Source organism: Ictidomys tridecemlineatus, chromosome 1 (assembly GCF_052094955.1).
Source record: "Ictidomys tridecemlineatus isolate mIctTri1 chromosome 1, mIctTri1.hap1, whole genome shotgun sequence".
Lineage (NCBI taxonomy): Eukaryota > Metazoa > Chordata > Mammalia > Rodentia > Sciuridae > Ictidomys > Ictidomys tridecemlineatus.
The window spans coordinates 137,765,912-137,786,887 of NC_135477.1; the positions used below are offsets into that span (position 1 = coordinate 137,765,912).

Sequence of the window (20,976 nt, forward strand, 5' to 3'; positions counted from 1 at the left end):
TTTTGCTGAGGGCCATTACCAAGTAGGAATGACGCATCGAAATTTCCTTGCCAAGCGTACCCCATGCTGCTTAGAGGACATTTGATGGAACATTGCATGCATGCTTTAATGAGGTGACCTTGCTCAAGGACCAAGGCAGATCCGGGTTTAGAGCTGATCAGGTTTGAGGAAGTAACCGGCTCCTTGAGTTTAAGGCGTTGCCAGTTTAAGATAATGGGTTTTAGGGAAGTTGGAAGTTGAAGATTATTGCTGGGATTAGGGTGTTCCTGCTGCTTGTTCCCATTGAGTTCTCGTGAGATTAAAATGGGATTTGGAGAGAGCCTCGTGGAGTAGGTGGTTTGTGCGGGAGACGGCAGAACGCGTTTGCCCCTGGACCTGTGTGGAGGTGGTGTGAGAGCTGGAATAAAGAATTGCTGTTTGAACCTACAAAGCTGTGAGTGCCTCGTGATTCTGGTGCCAAGCCGAGACATTGGCCCTTGGCATTTTGGTGGCCTGTACGCGGAACGTCTGAAATTTGGAGGTGAGTAAAATCGCTCCCCCCTGAGGGAAGGCGAGAGAATGGGTGACCATTTCAAAAAACAATGTGTTCTTGTTTTGATTTATTTTGTTTTTATTTCAAGTTGCCTGTTCCTAGAACTTTCTCAGGCAAACTGGGGAAAATGGTTGACTCAAGGTTTGAAGTTTTTCGCCTCCGAGGAAGAGAGATTGTTAGAGGAAGGAGGCACCCCAGTAAGACCAAGAAAAATTAGGGCATATGTTGATATGATACAAAAATGTAGCCCATGGCTTTTTAAAGACGAGTTATTAAGTATATCGACGGGACCATCATGGTATCCTGTAGAAGGATTTTTCTTCAACAAGAAAGAGATGGCTAGTTCTATTTACTATACTTGTCTAAGATCTTGGTTTTTTCAGACATCTGATTAATTTACAAAGCTAAAGTGTTAAAATATCAACCACTAAATATGAAATCAAGTACTCTTTACTTATTAAGTTCTATAAGGTAATATATTTAAACATTATGTGTGTTTTCATAAATTGGTAAATAGAAAAAAGTTTATTGCTTTGGTCTGTGTCTTTGCTAAACAAGGTTACTAAGAGTTAAGATTCTATCATGTGTAATTTATATACAGAGAGTATAAGAAGTTTCAGTTGGGTTTCAATTACAGTATAATAGTACCTTAGAAAACATAAAAGTATTTCATCTTATTAAAGTGGAGTAATTTTACAAGGGTTGTTTCAGAATGTGAATTTATAAAAAGTGTTAATGGTTAAAAAAGGGATATAAAAAGGTTCAAGATGTGGAAATATATTTTAATATAAAAGGTTAAAGGTTAAATAAATGTTTCTAGATGAGATAATCTCTGTATGGTAAAGTAAAAAGTTGTAAATGCCATTTAAAAAGATTTTGAGGAAACTAGACTTACTTTAAAAGCTTGAGAAAGGAAGAAAGAAGAAAAAAGGTATTTGTACATGGCAGATTGAGACAAAGCTTCTTAATGGAGTAAAAAGCCTTTGGTTGAAGGTCAGCCATGTAAACTAACATTAAAGCGATTTAAACAGAATCTAAGCCTCGTTTAAAAGAGTGAAGCGGTAGGTGGTGAAAAGTACATTTAAAAGTACAGTATAGATGATAATTAAAAGGCTTTAAAAGGTTAAATTGAAGGTTGTTGGGATACCTTCATGGCGAATAAAAGATTGCTTTACTCATCAAACTATTAAAATGTACTTATTAAACCAAAAAGAGGGAGATGAGATAATCTGTGTGGTAAAGTAAAAAGTTGTAAAATGTCTAAGTAAGTTGCAAAAGGCTTTAAAAGGTTAAATTGAAGGTGGTTAAGATGCCTTCATGACGGAGAAAAAACATAACCCATGAAAATGGGAAGATAATAAGATAAAAGATTTAGATAAAGAAGATTAAAAATTTGAAGTAGAAAACTTCAAAAGCAGAAGTACAGGAAGGTAAAAAGAGAGAGAGAAGATGTAGAAAGATAAAAAAGATGTAGAAAGACAAGAATTTTATACCCACAAAATAGGAAACAAAAGAAAACTAGGAGAGAAAAAAGCAACTAAGGGTAAATATAAAAAGCTTAGAAGAAAAGTAGAAGATAGAAATAAGATAAAAAATGGTTGAAAATGTCAAGTAAAGGTATTTCAGATAGAAAATGCAAAAGGCTAAGACAACTATGGTTTAAAACCACATCTAAACATTATAAGGACTAAAATAATTCTAAAAAGTAAGACAATGCTTTTGAAAGACTTAAATTTAAAAGGATCTTAAAGGGGTATTTATCCCCCAAAGATAAACTTAAAATAACCCTTTTTACTCTAAACTTTCTAAATTTGGATTCATCAGGACTTAGTGCTGCGGAAAGACATATGTATCCGAAAAATGTACATAAGCCTAAGGTACTTTGGAAAGATATTCTAACAGGACAATGGAAAGGTCCCGACCCAGTTATTGTCTGGAGTCGGGGTTCCGTTTGTGTGTTCCCACAGGGAGAACAGCAGCCGATTTGGATTCCAGAGAGGTTAACCAAAACAATTTCTACAGAAAAAGAAGATGATTTGACTGAAATCCATAACAGCTGAAATCCAGAGCTCCAGCTTGGCTATTCTTACATCTGCGACAGTGATTAACCACGGTGCCTTTTTTCAATATCTATTTTATTATTGCTTTTTCCCACATCGTAAAGTTCTATTTTATTTTTTGAGCTCATACAAACCTAGGTTAATATTTTTCTGATCAGTTTTGTTTTTTGACTATGTTTTATTTTTTGACTGTGGAGTTTTTAAACATTGCAATGGAGATTTTACCTAGGTAAAGCTACAAGGCCGTTATTATTGTCTTATGTGTTGTATGTTATGTCTGCACTGTTTTGTGTTGCATGTCAGTATGTGTGTATGTCCATATTTTTATATGAGGAGCACTCATGAAAAAATGGATCCGAATTTTTTTTTATTCACGTGATTTAAGTGGTTTAATCTAATTAGGTAAACAGCTGTTAATGATTGCTTTCAAAGGTGATTAACAGATCTGTTTGCTTACTATTGTTTTTAAAGGTGATTAACAGATCTGTTTGTTTACTTTCACTTTTCCTTTTCATTATATTTAATAATTCTGTTCAGGATAATGTCTCTTTAACATCATTGCCAGAATTCCCATCTCCATCCCAGTGCCGGTGAAGACTAAGAAAACCAAACTACAGCTTCTATGATAGCTACCACAGTAAACTGTATAAACTGATGCATCAATGAATATAACTCAACAAGTAATGCTCAATCAAGGATTTGATTTACTTTGTGAGGAAATGGACATATTGATAGACTCCTCCAATTTGAACTGCCTGCAGAACCTGACTGGACTATTTATCAGTTGCATGCATTGTGAACTATCGTCTGGTGCAGCGAATGGTGGTAATGCTGGCATATTTTTGCTGATGGTGTCACCAGTGATGCAATTTCCTTGCCAGCGCACCCCATGTTAATTGTGGTAATGCTGGCATCTTTGCTGATGGTGTCGCCAGTGATGCAATTTTTCCAAAGGAGCCGTCAATTGGCTTGGTGTCGTGGCATTTCTGTATCTTCCTCCCTTCTACTAGTGATGGTCTAAAATTTGGGGGCCAACAGAGGTGAGGCAAGAACCTCACCCCCCCACTGGCACCAAGGTTAAATTTGGGGGCCAACAGAGGTGAGGCAAGAACCTCACCCCCCCACTGGTGCTTAGGCCTATCCACAAGCATGGCTGAATGCTGGACCGGTAGTCAGCGACGGGTTGATCTGATTGCAGTGGATTCAACCTAAGACAGGGGACTGACGCCTAGAGGTCAGTTCATCCGATGACGGGTAAGAACCATATGTTGAATTGGACAACCTACCAGGCACGGTCCTAAGCCGCATTGCTTGTTGTTTAATTAATCAGAAGGGGGGAGATGCTGAGGGCCATTACCAAGTAGGAATGACGCATCGAAATTTCCTTGCCAAGCGTACCCCATGCTGCTTAGAGGACATTTGATGGAACATTGCATGCATGCTTTAATGAGGTGACCTTGCTCAAGGACCAAGGCAGATCCGGGTTTAGAGCTGATCAGGTTTGAGGAAGTAACCGGCTCCTTGAGTTTAAGGCGTTGCCAGTTTAAGATAATGGGTTTTAGGGAAGTTGGAAGTTGAAGATTATTGCTGGGATTAGGGTGTTCCTGCTGCTTGTTCCCATTGAGTTCTCGTGAGATTAAAATGGGATTTGGAGAGAGCCTCATGGAGTAGGTGAATTGTGCGGGAGACGGCAGAACGCGTTTGCCCCTGGACCTGTGTGGAGGTGGTGTGAGAGCTGGAATAAAGAATTGCTGTTTGAACCTACAAAGCTGTGAGTGCCTCGTGATTCTGGTGCCAAGCCGAGACATTGGCCTTGGCAACTTTTTTTTTTTTTTTTTGCACCAGGTATTGAACTCAGGGGCCCTTAACCACTGTGCCACATCCCCAGCCCTATTTTTGTATTTTATTTAGAGACAGGGTCTCCTGAGTTGCTTAGCGCCTCACCATTGCTGAGGCTGGCTTTGAACTCGTGATCCTCCTGCTTCAGCCTCCAGAGCCACTGGGATTACAGGCATGTGCCACCAAGCCCAAGGAAGGGATGAACTTTTGACCTTACTGAAACATATACTGTACACAATGCCTCAGCAAAATCTATCATTTGGAGACTTATATTGCCTTATTCACTGTCATGGTGTTTCATACAGCATTGCTTCTGAACAAGGAATTCACTCTACAGCAAATGAAGTAATCAATGGGGTCCATGCTCATGGAATTCACTGGGCTACCATATTCCCCAACATCATCAAGCAGCTGGCTTAGCAGAACGGCACCACAGGCTTTTGAATGTTCTGCAGGGCGGGGGCAAGGTTCTCCAGAAGACTACACATACAGTGAATCAGCATCTAATATATGGTACTGTTTTTCTCACAGCTGGCAACTGCAGGTCCAGGAATCAATGGGTGGAAATGGGAGTGGCACCACTCACCCTCATTATTATGCTAGTGACCCACTAGCAAAACTTTTCCTTCCTGTCCCCATGCCTTCTTGCTAGACTGGCCACATTCCAAAGAAAGGAATATGTCCACTAAAGGACACAACAACGATCCTATTCAACTGAAAGCTAGGGCTGCTGCTTGCCATTTAACACTCCTCACATCTCTGAATCAACAAAGAGGAAGTTACTATATGCTAGCTGGGGTGAATGATCTTGACTACCAAGCAGAAATTGGCTACTACTCCATAGTGGAGGTAAGGAAGAATATGTCTGCAACACAGGAGATCCCTATGGTACAATATTACCAGGCCCTATGATTAAAGACAATGAAAAACTACAGCAACAAAATTCAGGCATGACGGCTACTGGCCTAGAGCCTTTAGGGATGAAGGTTTGGGTTGCTCCACCAAATAAAGAAGCATTGGCCAGCTAAGGTGTTTGCTGACAGCCCAAGAAGTACAGAATGGGTAGTAATAAAAGGTGGTTACAAGTACCAGTTACAACCACAAGAGATATATAGTAGATATATATAATATATATATATATATATATATATATATGTGTGTGTGTGTGTGTGTGTGTGTGTGTATGTGTGTGTGTGTGTGTGTGTGTAATGAATCATTGTTAATTTTCCACCATAGTACTTAAGTTACAGGTCAATAAGAAAAAGAGTAAAATCATTGAAGACTCTACCTCCTATTCTTGGAGAGAGATTAGTACATTTTTGGTTTTATGTAGAATAGCTGAATCATCTCTGGAGATTGAGTATAGTTAGTGTAAGGATTTTCATATGGGTGCCAAATTCACAAGGGTGGGTCTGTGATGATTAATTTTGTGTCAATGTCATTGGACCACAGGGTACATTCATAATACCACAGATATTCACTCAAACTTTTCAAATTCAGCATGTCCCAAAATGGAACTTCTGATCTTTTCCCTAAAATTGTCTCTGCCCACATTCTTCCTCTTCTCAGGATTCAGTGCCAATATTCCTCCACTTTCTCAGACAAAAAACCTTAAAGTCACCCCTATCACTCTTTCTTATACTCCAAATCCAATTCCTTGGGGGATCCCCTTGACTCCAGCACCAGAATCTATCCAGAATTCCACCATCTTCCACCCCTTCCACCTACAGAACTGTCCTAAACCATCATCGTCTTTCACTTGGACTATTAAAATAGCTTTCTAACTGGGCTTCCTGTGAAAGTCTATGGTCCACACCAAAATGAGAGTGATGCTTTGAAAACATAACTCCTGAAACCAACAGGTGACCTCTAGGAGGACGGGGAGTTTTAACTGCTTTCATCTCTTCTATGGTCTCCGCCTCTAGAACAGTGTCTGGGGGCTGGGGATGTGGCTCAAGCAGTAGCTCCCTCGCCTGGCATGCATGCAGCCCGGGTTCGATCCTCAGCACCACATACCAACAAAGATGTTGTGTCCGCCGAGAACTAAAAAATAAACATTAAAAATTCTCTCTCTCTCTCTCTCTCTCTCTCTCTCTCTCCTCTATCACTCTCTCTTAAAAAAAAAATAGAACAGTGTCTGGCACTTGGTTGTTGATCAGTAAGAACTTGCTGAATCACATCACTCCCCTGCTTCTGTACCGACCCTGACATTGCCACTTGGTCTAGTAACTATGCCTCCCCCTTCTATCACTCCCTTCACATTTTCCCCCTCCTCATGCTACTCATGATCTCATCTCCTACTACCCTCCATTCCAACCCCAGTGGTTCTAATCCTAAAGCACACCGAGTACACTCCTACCTGCTGTTCTCTGCACGTGCTGTTCTACCTAGAACTTTCTGTCCTAGATAACTGCAGGACTCACCACCTCATCTCCTTCACAATGTCACCTCCTTCACAATGTCACACTCCCAATGATGGCTTCTCTGATGACCCCCCAGCACTCTGTATCTCTCTTTCTTTGTTTATTTTTCTCCACAGTGCTTTTCACTGAGATAGTATATGTAATTTAATTATCATGTTTATTCATGCCCCCTCCCCCACTAGAATGAAAGTTCTTCGAAAAAGAGTTGTCTAAACAGACATTAACTGTTGTGTTCACTGTCAATCTAGGCAAGCAGATTACTGCCTGCCAATAGGTCATCAATAAATATTTATTAAAAAACTGAAAGACTTGTTGCCATTTTCTCTTGACATTGTAAATAATGCTACAACAAACAACTTTATATGTATATCCTTGTATATTTGTGAAGATAGAACAAAAAGTGAGAAGGTTGGGTCAAAGGGTAAATATCTTATTTAATAAATATTGCCAAATTAATCTCCAAGTCAGCCTCATCAACAGTGTTATAGAACCAGTCCCTGCTCACCTCCATTCTCATCAGCACTGGTGTTTTATTTCTTTTTGTTTTTGTTTTGTTTGTTTCTTTTTCAGTACTGGGGATTGAATCCTGGGTGCTCGACCACTGAGCTCTACCTCCAGCCCTTTTTATTTTGAGACAGGGTCTCACTGAGTTGTCCAGAATGGCTGGAACTTGTAATCCTCTTGTCTCAGCTTCCCCAGCCAGCCTCCCCAGTCTCTGGGATTATAGGCAAGTGGAACCATGCTTGACACAAAATTAATTTTTTAAAAACCCTTAAAAATACAGCGTGAGAATGAGTAATTAGTTGGTATCATAAGCAGAAAGGAAGGAATAACCTAAGTGATTTTAAAATATTGCCATTTATATAATAGGACAGATCTGAGAACAAAATAATATGTTTAAAAAATAGTGTTAAGCTGTATTCAATAATCATGCTGTTGACGGTTGTGCTCGTATTATATATAGGACACATTTATGTGTGTAATGAGGTATAAAGTAAATTGTTAATCATGTAATATTCTATTGTCTCAGCAATTTAAGAACTAAGACCAGTGTGGGAGAAAAAAAGACACAGTTGAAAACTGAAAGAACTCTGTTATCCTCAATTTATCCTGTATTTCATCTTTAAAAAAAAATGAAATTCTAGCTTTGACCACTGAAAAGATCTAGAAATTTCATAAACTCAGTACATACCTGGTGTTTCTAAATATCATTTCACAATAAAAGCGACCAAAGATCTTTGGAAAAAATAGCTAATTCCAGAGCTGGGGTGGGAATGCAAAAGAAGGGCCAGGGATATCTTGTTACCAAAAACTACAAAAAGTTTGCATTAATGGCACAGCTCTCAATTGAAAAAGGACAGACTTGAATTTGGAAAAAGATAAATGAAACTGTATGTAAAATGATAAATGTAAATAGATTGGTAAATATGCCACATCCATACTTTTATAACAAATTTAGGTAAAAATAGATTGATATTTGTGATACCAATGAATTACTGCTCATTTTTAAATGTCTCTGATAATGACATTGTGGCTGTATTTTAAAGGGGAATCGATGTTATGGTTTGTATATAAGGTGTTCTCCCAAAAGTCCTGTGTTAATGCAGGAATGTTCAGAGTTGAAATGACTGGACTATGAAAGCTGTAAACAGTCCATCCTAGTTTGAATGGACTGTCTGGATGGTAACTATAGACAGGGACTGTGTGGGAATGGCTGGAGGAGGTGGGTCACTGGGGATATGCTCTGGAAGGGTATATCTACCCTATGGCCTTTTCCCTCTCTCCCTGCTTCCAGGCCACCATGAATGGAGCTGTGCTTCTCTACCAAGCCCTTTTTGTCACGATGTTCTGCGTCACATTGGGCCCAGAGCAGTAGAGTCAGTCCACCACCAATTAAGCCTCTGAAACTGTAAGCCAAAATAAACCTTCCCCACTAAAAGTTGTTCTTGTTGGGTATTTTGGTCACCAAGATTAAAAGTTAACACATTTTGTGTTTTAGATATATAAATATCTGAAAATATTTGCTTCAAACTGAAATGATAGAGGTTGTATAAGAGGTAGTAAGAAAGAGTAAGAAACAAAATTGAGTTCATAATTTCAAAACCTGAGTTTATGAAGGGTCATAATTCTCTACTGCTGTAAATGTTTAAATGTTCTATAATAAACAGCTACTTTTATAGGGAAGGAGCGAAGCAACAATAAAAATAAATAAGTAAAGAAATATACAGGGCTGGGGTTGTGGCTCAGTGGTAGAATGCTTGCCTAGCATGTGTGAGGCATTGGGTTCGGTTCTCAACATCACATGAAAAATAAATAAAGATATTGTGTCCGTCTGTAGCTAAAAATATTTTTTAAGAAGAAATATACGAAGCAAAATAACAAGGAATGCCATCAAAAATCTAAAAACCTACATAAGAATGCAAGGCCTTGACAGCATGACAGTGGCCTTGACAGCTTCTCTGTCCTGAAGGAATACAGTGGAGATGGAAAAGAATGGAGAAAAAGGAGAGATATGTCTTCCTGTAGGCTCTATAGTATAGCCTAATTATTTATATAAATATTTTAGCTTTTATGACCATAAAGGAAAAAAAGCATATGTAGTATCTAAGACTACAAAACTGAACCTTAATTGAACACACAGTTTGAAAGTTGTACCAAGAATACCAGTTAGTTACACGTAATTGTCATCTCCAAAGTACTTGCAAATTTTTGCACAGGGTTTATTATTTTTTATAACATAAATATTTCTCCTGAAGTTTTGTTAATATTATTATCTTACATTAAAGAGCTTTAAAAAAGTAAACTTCAAGGCAGTCCCTACTTAAATAGTAGAAATAAATAAAAAACACAGCTAGAGATACTTTCTGGCACTTTGCAAGCACTGCCCTATTTTTGCAAACCGGTCCTATAAGTAAGGTAAGTACTACAGTATTAACCTCTTTTACTGATATAAGAAACTGGGAGATTAAGTAGCTTACCCAAAGTCAGTTGTGGACTAAATGGAGGAGGCAAGATTTGAACACAGACAGCCTAAGCCTAGCCTGGGCTTTTCATCATAAACTGGTGGACTATTATAAATAAGCTCTTGCCAAATGGCAAAAATTATCCAGAAATTAATTAAAATTAACCAGAATTTAAGTTGATCTCTACAAGTTCATCTCTAGTAATATGTCTGGGTCATTTTTGAGACATAGTGTGCTATAACTTGGAATACTAAATATCAGATCACCGCAGACTGAAGTAAATACAATGTGGTATTCTGGACAGAAAAAAAGACAATAATAGAAAAACTGGCAAAACCCAAATAAAGTCTGGAGTTTAGTTTTAAATTATAAACCAGTATTAGTTTCCTTATTTTGACAAATGTACCACAGTAAGGCAGTATGCTAACAATGGGGGAATTGGGTGAGGGGCATAAAGGAACTCTACTAATGTTCAACTTTTCTGCAAATCTAAATTTATTTATTAGGGTAAGTAGAAAATAACAACTAAAAAATGACAGATTAAAATGCTTTTCTACCTCAAAGAAAATAAATGGTGCCCTCATATTTCTAAGCACCAAATTTGCAAATATTGATCCTCTTGTACCAATTTTTATTTTTATTTTTATTAATTACTTTATTTATTTTTCATTATGCTGGAGATTAAACCCAGGGCCTCATGCATGATAGGCAAGTGATCTTCCACTGAGTTAAATCTCCAGTCTTATTTTGATTTTTAGATGTATGCACAATCTAGATTTGTTATTGTTCAAACTGTATTTTTTTTTTTTGTCCTCAAGGGTAAAGGATTGTTGATCCAGTCATTCAACAAATATTTAATGTGTGCTTCTGTTATGTCCTTACCACATATTAGGCACTGTGCCAACTGTGTCCTTGTTATATAAAGGCCTCCTTCATCATCTATGTTTATAATGGGTGATGGGAAGATTCTGTTGTGGACACTATGGTCTTACTGACATCCTTCTGCCCTTCTCCCACATAGTGCCCACGGGGATGGGTGGCCAGAATGGACTGAGACATTCCCAGCTCCAGAGAGGCTCCCTATTTTAACTCCATCAGGTTAACCTATTCTCCTTTCCCTGGTGATTGGTTCAGGTATTGCTTGCCTTTGGCCAATCAGCACAAAGAATTCCCTCGGCAACAGGATAGACTGAGAAACAGGACTAATAATAAGATATGAAAGGAATCTGCTCAGAGCTTTTGAGGGGGAAGGGAAGCCCTTACCATTAGAAAATGCCCTCTCTCTACACAATCAAAAAACTAATGACTGCAACATTTATCACTATTTTATCACTAGGTAGAAGTTAACTCTGAGGATGAAAACAGAGACTTGGTCAAGGGGCCAGGTTCCCTCATTCGACCTATCAGCCTCATTTGTGAAATTATAAAATGTCAATAACAATAAAAAGTAAATCACTGTTAATTCTAAGTAACATTGGCAGTACAATTATGTTTAAAACAACTGAGGATTCAATGATATTAAGTATTGCCAATTTTAAAGTAATATTTACATTTTGGTTATGTTTTAAAAAGTCTTCACCTGTCACATATTCATAATGAAATATTTACAGGTGAAATTGTGTCTCAGATTTGCTTTAAAATACTTCAGAATTGCCACAAATGGTGGTGCACATCTGTAATTCCAGCAACCTGGGAAGCTGAGGAAGGAATATTGCAAATTTAAGGCTAGCCTGGGAAACTTAATGAGACCTTGTCTCAAAATAAAAAATGAAAAATGTTGGGGATGTAGCTCAGTGGTAGAATGTCCCCAGGTTGTATCCCCAGTACAGGAGTGGGGTGTGAGGAGTAGGGGGACTTTAGAATTAAAAAAAAAATAGAGAATGAGGGATGCTGAGTAAAATAAGAATTGCAAAATAATCAAGGTGAGAAATGGATATATAATGGTTCATTGTATTTTTCAATTTTTCCATTTTAATCCCTAAAAACTTTAAAACAATAATCATCCCTGCATGTATCCCAAGACAATGATAATGTATATATGAAGTTGCCTTATGTAATGAAGATCATGATATATTTTAAGGTATATATTAAGTAAACAATTGATAGATTCTAGATCCCAAGAAAAAGATGTATTTGTACAAGGACAACTAGTGCTAATCATAATCCTGAATATTATAATCTCAAATGTTGAAATCCCCAAAGATCAAAATACTTAGAGGCAAAAAAAAAAGAAAAAAAATTCAACCCAAATCACAATCCCAAAAGCTAGTATCATGAAAGCTAAAATTCCCCAAATTGCAATTTCCATTGGGGAGAAAAGTTGTAGAAGAGGGGTAGAAAGCTGAATTCTGGAGGAGTTGGTCAATTTTTAGTCATTGGAGGAGAGGTGTAGCACATTACATGGAATGAATACCTAGTAAATCATTATTTGGGGTTTATCTATTAGAGGTTTCCAGAGGGTATTAGTGAAAGATAAACCATATTTATAAAAGATAAAATTTCTCAAAATCCAGCTCTGTGTGACTGTCCACATGGTAGTAACCCACGTGGTTTTTAATCAGTCTTGTCAAGACTTATGTTCTCTGTCTCAGTATTTCAGATGATCACAGATAAAAAGCTGGGTGCACACAAAAGCTGGGTGCACCAATCATACTGATTTGTATTTACAGATTTCTATTGACCCATTTCTTTATGAATCTGCTCATAATTGTTACACTCATTCAAATGTTAGCATACTGGAGTGTTTATGCTCACAAAAATATGCATTTTTATCCATTTTATTGCATAACTTGGCTTGTGAAGTGTTCTGTTATGTCTATATATATCTTAAATAAATCCATTTTTATAAATGCAAATAAGTATCTTTTAAAGAAATTTTAAATTATTTTTCCAGAACTGTATTTAGAAATTTGGGTCTCTGGGTATTTATTTTAGGTTTGGGGGCTTTTGATCCTTTGGGATTTCATCTTTTGGGTATGATTGCATTCAGGACTATGCCTGTCCAAGTTGTGGCCCAAACATAAGCACAGCATATGCAGACAGTCACAGATATTTAAAATGGAATTGAAAAACTTCCTAAGTCAATGCTTTGATTTTATATCAATGAAAACTGAAATCCAGTAATTTTGACTTTCGTGTTGTTACCTAATTCTAGTTTTGTTGTAATTCTAGTTTTGAGTTTTGTTGTTCTTACAAATGATGCATTTTAAAATGGAAAAGACTCGCCTCAACCGGCCTCCAAATCCTGCTTATTCTCTGGTTTGCTTATTCTGTTCTCCTCACATTGCAAGACCACTCAGCAGCTCCTGGCACTTTCCCCCTTGTAAAGCACACCCACACCTTCTCTTCCAGCCTCACACATCTGGATTTCTTTCTCCCTACAGATGCTATGCTAAGACTTCTTCACTCACACAAGTTCCAAGATTTACCCTCAGCTCTTCCTCTTTCCCTACTCACTCTGCCTGTGTTTTTCATCTCCTGTGCTGAATAATCCCTTAGAGCTATATTTTCAGCCCAGACCTCTAAATACTCTGAACTATACCTATCACCAAAAAACCCAGCTGACTTCCAATGAAATATGCCCCTGCTTCCATTCTTATACTGGCATCTGTATCCATGGGAATCACTCTGCTGCCTCATATCCAGTTACTAGGCACTAGAGATTCTTATAGTCATCCTGTCCTTTCTTCATCCTCTCCATCCTGGTTATCTGCAAGTGTCTCTTCCTGATGAGAGCTCCAGGTTACTGGCATGGTCTGAATGTTTCTGTCTTCTGCAAACTCATAAACTGAAATCCTAACTCCAAGGTGACAGTATTAGGAGGGACAGCCTTTGGGAGATGACTAAGTCGTGAGGGTAGAGGCCTTTAAATGGAATTAGTGCCCTTATAAAATAGGTCCAAGGGAGTTCTTTACTTCATCCCCCACAGGAGGACTCAGCAAGCAAGCATCATCTATGAATCAGAGAATGGGCCTCCACCAAATAATGAATCAGCCAACACCATCATTTTCTGCTTCCCAGCCTCTCACAGGAAAATGAATTTCTGTTATGTATAAACTAACCAGCTTATGGTATTTTGTCACCACACACCAAATTGGTTAAGACAGTCATCCAAAAGTAAAGCTAGTCATGTTACTTCCTTCCTTAAAACTCTGGGAAGACTAACTGCCTGAGGTCAAAGTCTACGCTCCCTTTCTAGCAAAGTTTTTTCTCCTTTTAGAGCTCTCAAGGCTCCTGACCTGGTTTCCCCAACTCCTTTCTGGAATCACTTTGCACAATCCCTGCTACTTACTTCAGATTTGTCTGCACTTGCCTCTCACCTCTGCACTGAGCTGCTTCATGCCCCAAGATCATTGCTCTGCTGATAAAAAAAAAATTCACTTAAAAATTATTATTCAAGAGGCACATGCTGAATCCTCACTATGAGATACAGTCCACCAGGGAACAGAAAACAAGTAAACTACTGGGGAGGAAAAAGGCATGAAAGACTAATATCCCCAGAAAGTAACATTTGAATTTAGTTGTTGTAACATTTTGCTACTATAGTATCTGCAGTATCCTTTCATACTTCTTTCATCTGGGAGTTTAAAATTCCTTTTCCCTGAGATGAGATTTTTGCCCTGCATTTCCTCTTTCTAAAATTCATGATCCTAGCAAAATGCTAATCAGATTTCAAAGTCAGCATTCCTAAGCACCCCACCCCAAGTATGCCCTCTAGCAGAGCAGAGTTGACCTTTTTCCCTCCCTCAGGCCCTAATAGAAGCCTCCAGCAAGTGACATAGTATCCTAACCTTTCCCTAGGGTTGGTGCCCCAAGGCATTCCTGGGTGGAAGGAGAACCCTTAAGAGAAGGAGTAACATCCTTCTCTCTCTTATTCCTCACTAATACTGTGCAGCTCTACAGTAAATGTTTAAATAATTGCAAAAAAAAAAATCACTTAAAAAGGGCAAATTACTTTGTACATTAAGCATAAATTTTTTGAAGGATAAGTGAGCAAAATCTGTAAAATTATTAAAGGGCCTGAAAGTACCACTTTTACAGAAATCCTAGTAATGGACATTATAAAGTATGTACATAAATACTATTATTAATAGAGCATGTACATAATACCATTATTAAAATAATAATGCTTTTAAAAGCAGACATAAGGATCTCCTATTCTAACATTAAATATAATTGCTAAAAAATTAACAAATGTCAATGGCCAGAAATAGTCACCCAGCTAAACAAATTATGGGACATTGCTTATTAAAAGATTCCTTCACTAATAGTCACAAGGAGAAGGCTGGAGGTCAACCCATTTATGTTAAACTAAAAGATATCTGTCCATATGTTAGGGGATAAAGGCTGTAAAAATTGGTCATTTATTAATTAAAAAGATGTTTTCATAATATGGGAAAAAATATTTAAGAACACCCTCCAATACTTCATCTCTTGGGGCATGGAACTCTCATGAGGCAAGAAGAACCACTCATTTCTACTCTAAACTTCCTGACACTGAATTTGTTAGAATTTGTTGTAACATTTTAAAAATTTAAATACAAAGTATACATTATTTTACTAGTTACATTTTAATAAACATGATATATTTTAATTCTTTTTTTTTTCAAGCTGAAATATTATTCACAGCTGGGTATAGATCCAGCACCTGGAATAGGAACATAGAGCAAGCACTCAATTAATATTTGTTGGTGAATGAATCATGGCTCTACAATTATAAAACCTGTTATTCATGAGGAACAAAGTGTCTAACAGCCACTTCACAAACACACATAAAAGAAAGGTATCTTAACAGTTTGGCTAACAATCTGGGTTATATACTTTTTTGTTAAGTAAACTTTTAAAAAGCACGCAAACTCTCATCATACAAGCAATCTTCAAACTCTTGCAAGTTTACCCAAAAAGGGGGCTCCTTCAAGACTGGAGTCTGGGATATACCTGATCACACATACAAGCAATTTTTCACAGCATGGGAAACTAAAATTTCTCAGTATCCACACAATTACTACCACACCTCTCAGGCCTTATCTCTTCCCCAGCAGGGAAGAGGAGACATCTAATTCTACTTTAAACTTTTCTATCAAGAAATTTGTTACAATTTGACTTAAATTTTTAATATTTAAAACAGAAACATAACTGCTAAGTAATAAATATAGGAAAACTTTGAAGGGTGGACATAGATCTTCTATTAAAAGAAAATTAATAAGGAACAACAAACCTTCCCAGTTTTTTATCTGCAAGTCTAAAACAATGCTCCCCAAATGAAAGGCCCTGTCATTGCGATTGATGGGAGAAGCAAGATACTTGGAAGAATCAAAGATAACCAAGGTTGTAAGCTTAAGAGGCTGGGATAAAACCTGGGGGGGGGGGGCTGAATGGGTTCAAGTCCAATTGTTTTTAAGGAAATATGGAATATTTAACCAGATGTTAACCCACTGGAATGGATTTACATAAATAATGGCCACTATTGAACATAGCTTCCTGACTGAAATTTCCTCCCCATGAAAAGCAGTTTGAGTATTTATTTTGGAAAAGCTGGATCCAGAAATCTACTTAATTCTAAAAATCCTCATACACTGTATTTTTTTCTCCCAATCACTGCTCTTAATTCTAAAATCATCCTTTGTGAGGGTGATTTAGTTTTTGCTAGGAAAGCATAAGGACTTAAATAGGCTGTTACCAAACACCAACAATATTTAGAAAAGGGAAGAGACTTTGAAGTACTTTACCAAATTAATATCATTGGTGCTTAGCAAGTGAGTGAATTAGCTGTGTATAAAATTAATAATCCCGAGGCTGGGGTTGTGGCTTAGTTGTAGAGTGCTTGCCTAGCACGTGTGAGGCACTGGGTTTGATTCTCAACACCACATATAAATAAATTAAATAATAAAGGTCCACTGGCAACTAAACAAAATTTTTTTAAAATTAATAATCCTTTCAGCATTCCCTCTGCAATCTTCCTCTAACCCTAAATACCTCCAATAGATTCCAATAGGTCCTGAAAAGAACATTATAAAAAAGTACATTTATGCCTGCTAGTTCTTAGGCTTCGATTTTATAAAGATTCACTACCATAACCATACAGCAAATATCCTATTCAACATCATAAAAGGAAGCATCATAATAGTGTCAGTAACTTTATCACAATTATTGCTTGACATTTTGCAGGAGGTCCTAACCAATGTAATAAGATGAATAAAGGAAATAAAAAGTACGAGTATCAGATAGGAAGAAAGAAAACTAATTAGTAGGTGAAATGGACAATTAGAACTGAACTGGAAATGAACTCTTTCAAGGTCTACCCACCCTGATGTGTGTTTCCCCCACTAGCAATGCCTCTCTGCATACAGATGTTTAAATTCATTGGGAAATCAACCAACAACAGTTCACTCATTAAACTTGTTACTGAAAGGGCGCGTGCCTTCACCTCTGCCCTTTTCTGTACTCTTTGAGACCAGTCACCCCGTTTCCCATTTCCTGGTGACCACAGACCTACGTTATGGAACAGGTGCTCACTAAGTACTTGATTTTGCCATTTCATGTCACTGCCGAACTAAAAGAAGAAGAGGAAGAAAACTTTGGAAACCCTCTAAAATCAGCACATGTGTTTACTCTGGCTAATAATCAGCTACCAGAGGTGGTTTTAAACAAGTAACATGTGTCTCATCGGAACGAATCCTACAGAACTTGGAAGCCACCATGAACCTGCCGCGAAGCGACTTCTGTCTGGACAGAGGGAGTAGCTGTGCCACCGGAGAACGCAGCCCATCCTGGGCTCCCGAGGGCCGGCGGCGGGGAGAATGGCGAGCGCCGCGTCCGAGCACTCCAGTCCCCGTGCCGCTGCCCGGAGGCCCGGAGCCGGGCCAGGAGGGGGAAGGGATGGACCCCAAGGGTCGCGGGGCGCCCACAGCAGCCGCATCAGGGAGGGACGCCCGTTTCCTTGACGACCGCGCCGGGGCGCAGCCCTTCTGGGCCGGGGGAGGGGAGAGGGGAGCGAGGGGACCCTGCGCAGGGGCAGCGGCGGCGGCCGGAGGCACCTCCCGGGCGCAGCAGCCACGAGCAGGGTTCGCGTGGTCCCGTCCGGGCGCAGCCCGCGCCTACCGTGTATCCCCGCTCCAGGTCACTCTCCTCGTAGCGAAAGGACGGGATGTAGACCTCCATGGCCGCGCCAGCCGGCCGGCGGAGGGCGAGCGGGGGGCGGGCTCTCGGCTGCGGCCGCCGCTCCGCCCCCGGCCCGGCCGCCCCGCCTCCCGCAGCCCTCGCCCGCGTGGCCCGGAGGCTGAGCTGCCGCGGCCGTGGTCAGCGCGCTGACCGCTGCCCCCCGCGCTCTGGGCGTGTCGGGAGTCGGAGCCGGGACCCCGGAGAGGAGACGTCGGGCTCCGGGCGCCTGGGTTTCGGGCCTAATGGGCGGCAGAGATCAGCTGGGCCCGAAGGAGGCGGGGCCTGGAAACCTGAGTCTGCAGAAAAGGGGTGTGCGCGCCGCCGCGCCGGGCGCCAGGACAGGGCCGCACCCCGGCACTCCCAGCCCCTGAGGCTCCCTAGGGACCGAGGTTTGAAATTTGCAAGACCCCACCCCTAGCAGATTAAAAGACAGCAAAGAATAGAAAATGATGGAATTTTTAAAATTTTGATGTGGTTGGCTGAATTTTCGGTTTTTGCTCTTTGCTGGCATTAACAGCCATGAACCCTCCAACTTTTACTAAGATTCCTATTTCTCTTGGACTCAAGGGTCTGCGTCCCATTCTGAGTTAGCCTGAGTTAGCCGCTGAACGTGGGACTAGAATTGTACTGAAGAATATGAACGTCAACCCGCCACTGGCATAAACCCTCTGGCTTCTAGCTCCAATTGTAAGCACTGCCTCTAAGTAACTGTAAGGGTTGAGAAAACAGAAGAAGGAACATAAATAAATAAGGGGACCTGACTATGCCCCTTAGACCCGAACCTATCCTGAAAAAATACCTAAAAGATAAGTGGCCTTGTTGAGGAAACTTGATTATCAAGTTATTTAGGAAACACTGAGTTTTATTCTTAGGTGAGAGCATGGAGCAAGATAGAAACTTGTAAGTCACTTGTGGGTCACTGAGAAGTGATTTCAGCCTATCCCTTTGGGTAGTTGGGGGAGCTACAAAACTGACCTGCCATTGAGCTTTTTGGGATACAGGGAAACAGCTGCACTTCACAGGTTGCCCTTGAGGACCAGAGGCTTTCTTACTTGACAAACTCATATTGAGTTTACAGGGATCCTAAGTCATGGAGTAGAGGACTAACCCAGCTGCTCGCTCTAAGAACTTCCCTGATGTAGATCCTGCAAAGTCCTGTAAGTTAGTTTTATCTGAAATCCATTTTCATAGCCCAGAACCTATGTACTTGCAATCCCAGGATATAGGTGGCTTTTTCTCTAAACTCAATGATATGGCTGTGCAGTGCAACTAAGCCACCTTTTTTCTTTTTTCTTTCTTTCTTTTCTTTTCTTTTCTTTCTTTCTTTATTTTTCTTTTTTTTTTTTTTTTGCTTTGTATTTTGTTTTTTGTAAACAGGTTTGATTCACTTTATTTTTCTTGTACAAAAACCCTATGTTGTATCCATAGTTGGTTCCTGAGTCCTCTGCGCAGAGAGACTTTGGTGTGGTTTTTCCTGAGAGAGAGACTTAGTGAACATAGTCTCTTTCCAGAGGTCCAGGGTCGGATAAATGTAGGTCTCAGAGATAGCATCAAAGGTGGCATTTGGCAAAATAGCCCCTGTTGGCAGTGCTGCCATGGAAGAAGTGTAGCAGTCATTAATAATGCCATCAGCAGCAGCTTCTTGGGCACAGAAGCTGAGATGGTGCCAGTGCCCCCGGAGGAGGGATGAGGTGCACCAGCACAGAACCACAGCATCCTGCCACCTTGCAAGGGACAGTATGGGGTTTTCAAATCTTGTTCCCCCAGTGGCCTTTCCACACAGGTACAATGGAGAGTTTAGCCAGCATCATGGCCCCTAAGATAGTGCTGGCTGCCTTCTTGGCATCCTTAACTCCTGGGTTGATATGACCATTGTAGTCTATGAAAAGAACTAATCTCTTGGCCTGGGGTTGTGGCTCTAGCGGTAGCGCGCTCGCCTGGCATGCGTGCAGCCCGGGTTCGATCCTCAGCACCACATACCAACAAAGATGTTGTGTCCGCCGAGAACTAAAAAATAAATATTAAAAAAAAATTCTCTTTCTCCTCTCTCACTCTCTCTCTCTCTAAAAAAATAAAAAATAAAAAATAAATAATCTCTTGAACCTGGTACATTGACCAGAGTGAGTCTGCTTCTCCAAAGGCATTATCTTCAAAACCTCATCCTTGAGTCATCCTCCCAGGAAAAAAGTCAGTGACCTCAGACTCCTTGATGGGCAGGGAGAAGAACTAGATCTCCAGGGATTTGATCTTCATGTCCTGGACTAGGCAACCCAGCTTGGTGGCAGGGAACACTTCTTGTAATCTCCCTTGACTCTGTGGGCTCTGGGACCATCAACCCTGCCCAGACCACAGCTACAACCTTGGTCTTGGAGGCTGCTGCTAAAGCCTATGTGGAAGCCACTGCAGCCTCCCATGCCAGGGCCTCAATATGCCACTTGCTGTTTTTCCAGAGGAGCTCTTTTCTTCTGCTGGCCCAGCACCTCCGGATGGAGCTAAACAGCTCAGTGGACTCTATACTGTCTTGAGTTCAGAGCTTACCTTGTAGGTTGCCATAACTCTCTGGCAACTATCACCCTGCATTGTGATTTATCTGCCTTTACCATCATGTTTCAGGCAAGTGTCCTTGAAAACCTTGTTATCTCCTGCTTAGCATAGTACTCATATTTACAAAACCAAAGAAATGCAGCAGGGACTACACTAGATAGTATCATATACTTTGTCTTATTTAAGCCTTTATTTTATTATTATTTTTTTTTTTTGATACTGGGTTTTGAACCCAGGGGCACTATTCTACTAAGCTACATCCTTAGCCCTTTCCATATTTTGCCTTATTTTTTGAGATAGGGCCTCACTAAATTGTCACACTGTGATCCTCCTACCCCAAGCTCCCCAGGCACTGGGATTACAGGTGTGCATCACTGCACCTGGATTACTTATGCTTCATAACAACCCACAAGGAAGTATATGTGTGATAGGATGCAATAGAAGTGTCAAAGGCT

The 20,976-nt window shown here is 39.9% G+C and overlaps 1 protein-coding gene across 1 annotated transcript in view; it reads right to left on the bottom strand.

The window, feature by feature from the left end:
• Positions 1 to 18,072, bottom strand: part of Snx24 (sorting nexin 24) — a 158,952-nt gene extending 140,880 nt beyond the window's left edge. Inside the window, exon 1 of the mRNA XM_078048371.1 lies at positions 17,918 to 18,072. Coding sequence (XP_077904497.1) covers positions 17,918 to 17,977 — 60 coding nt within the window. The 5' untranslated portion in view covers positions 17,978 to 18,072. The remainder of the gene's footprint in view (positions 1 to 17,917) is intronic.
• Between the last annotated feature and the right edge of the window lie 2,904 nt (positions 18,073 to 20,976).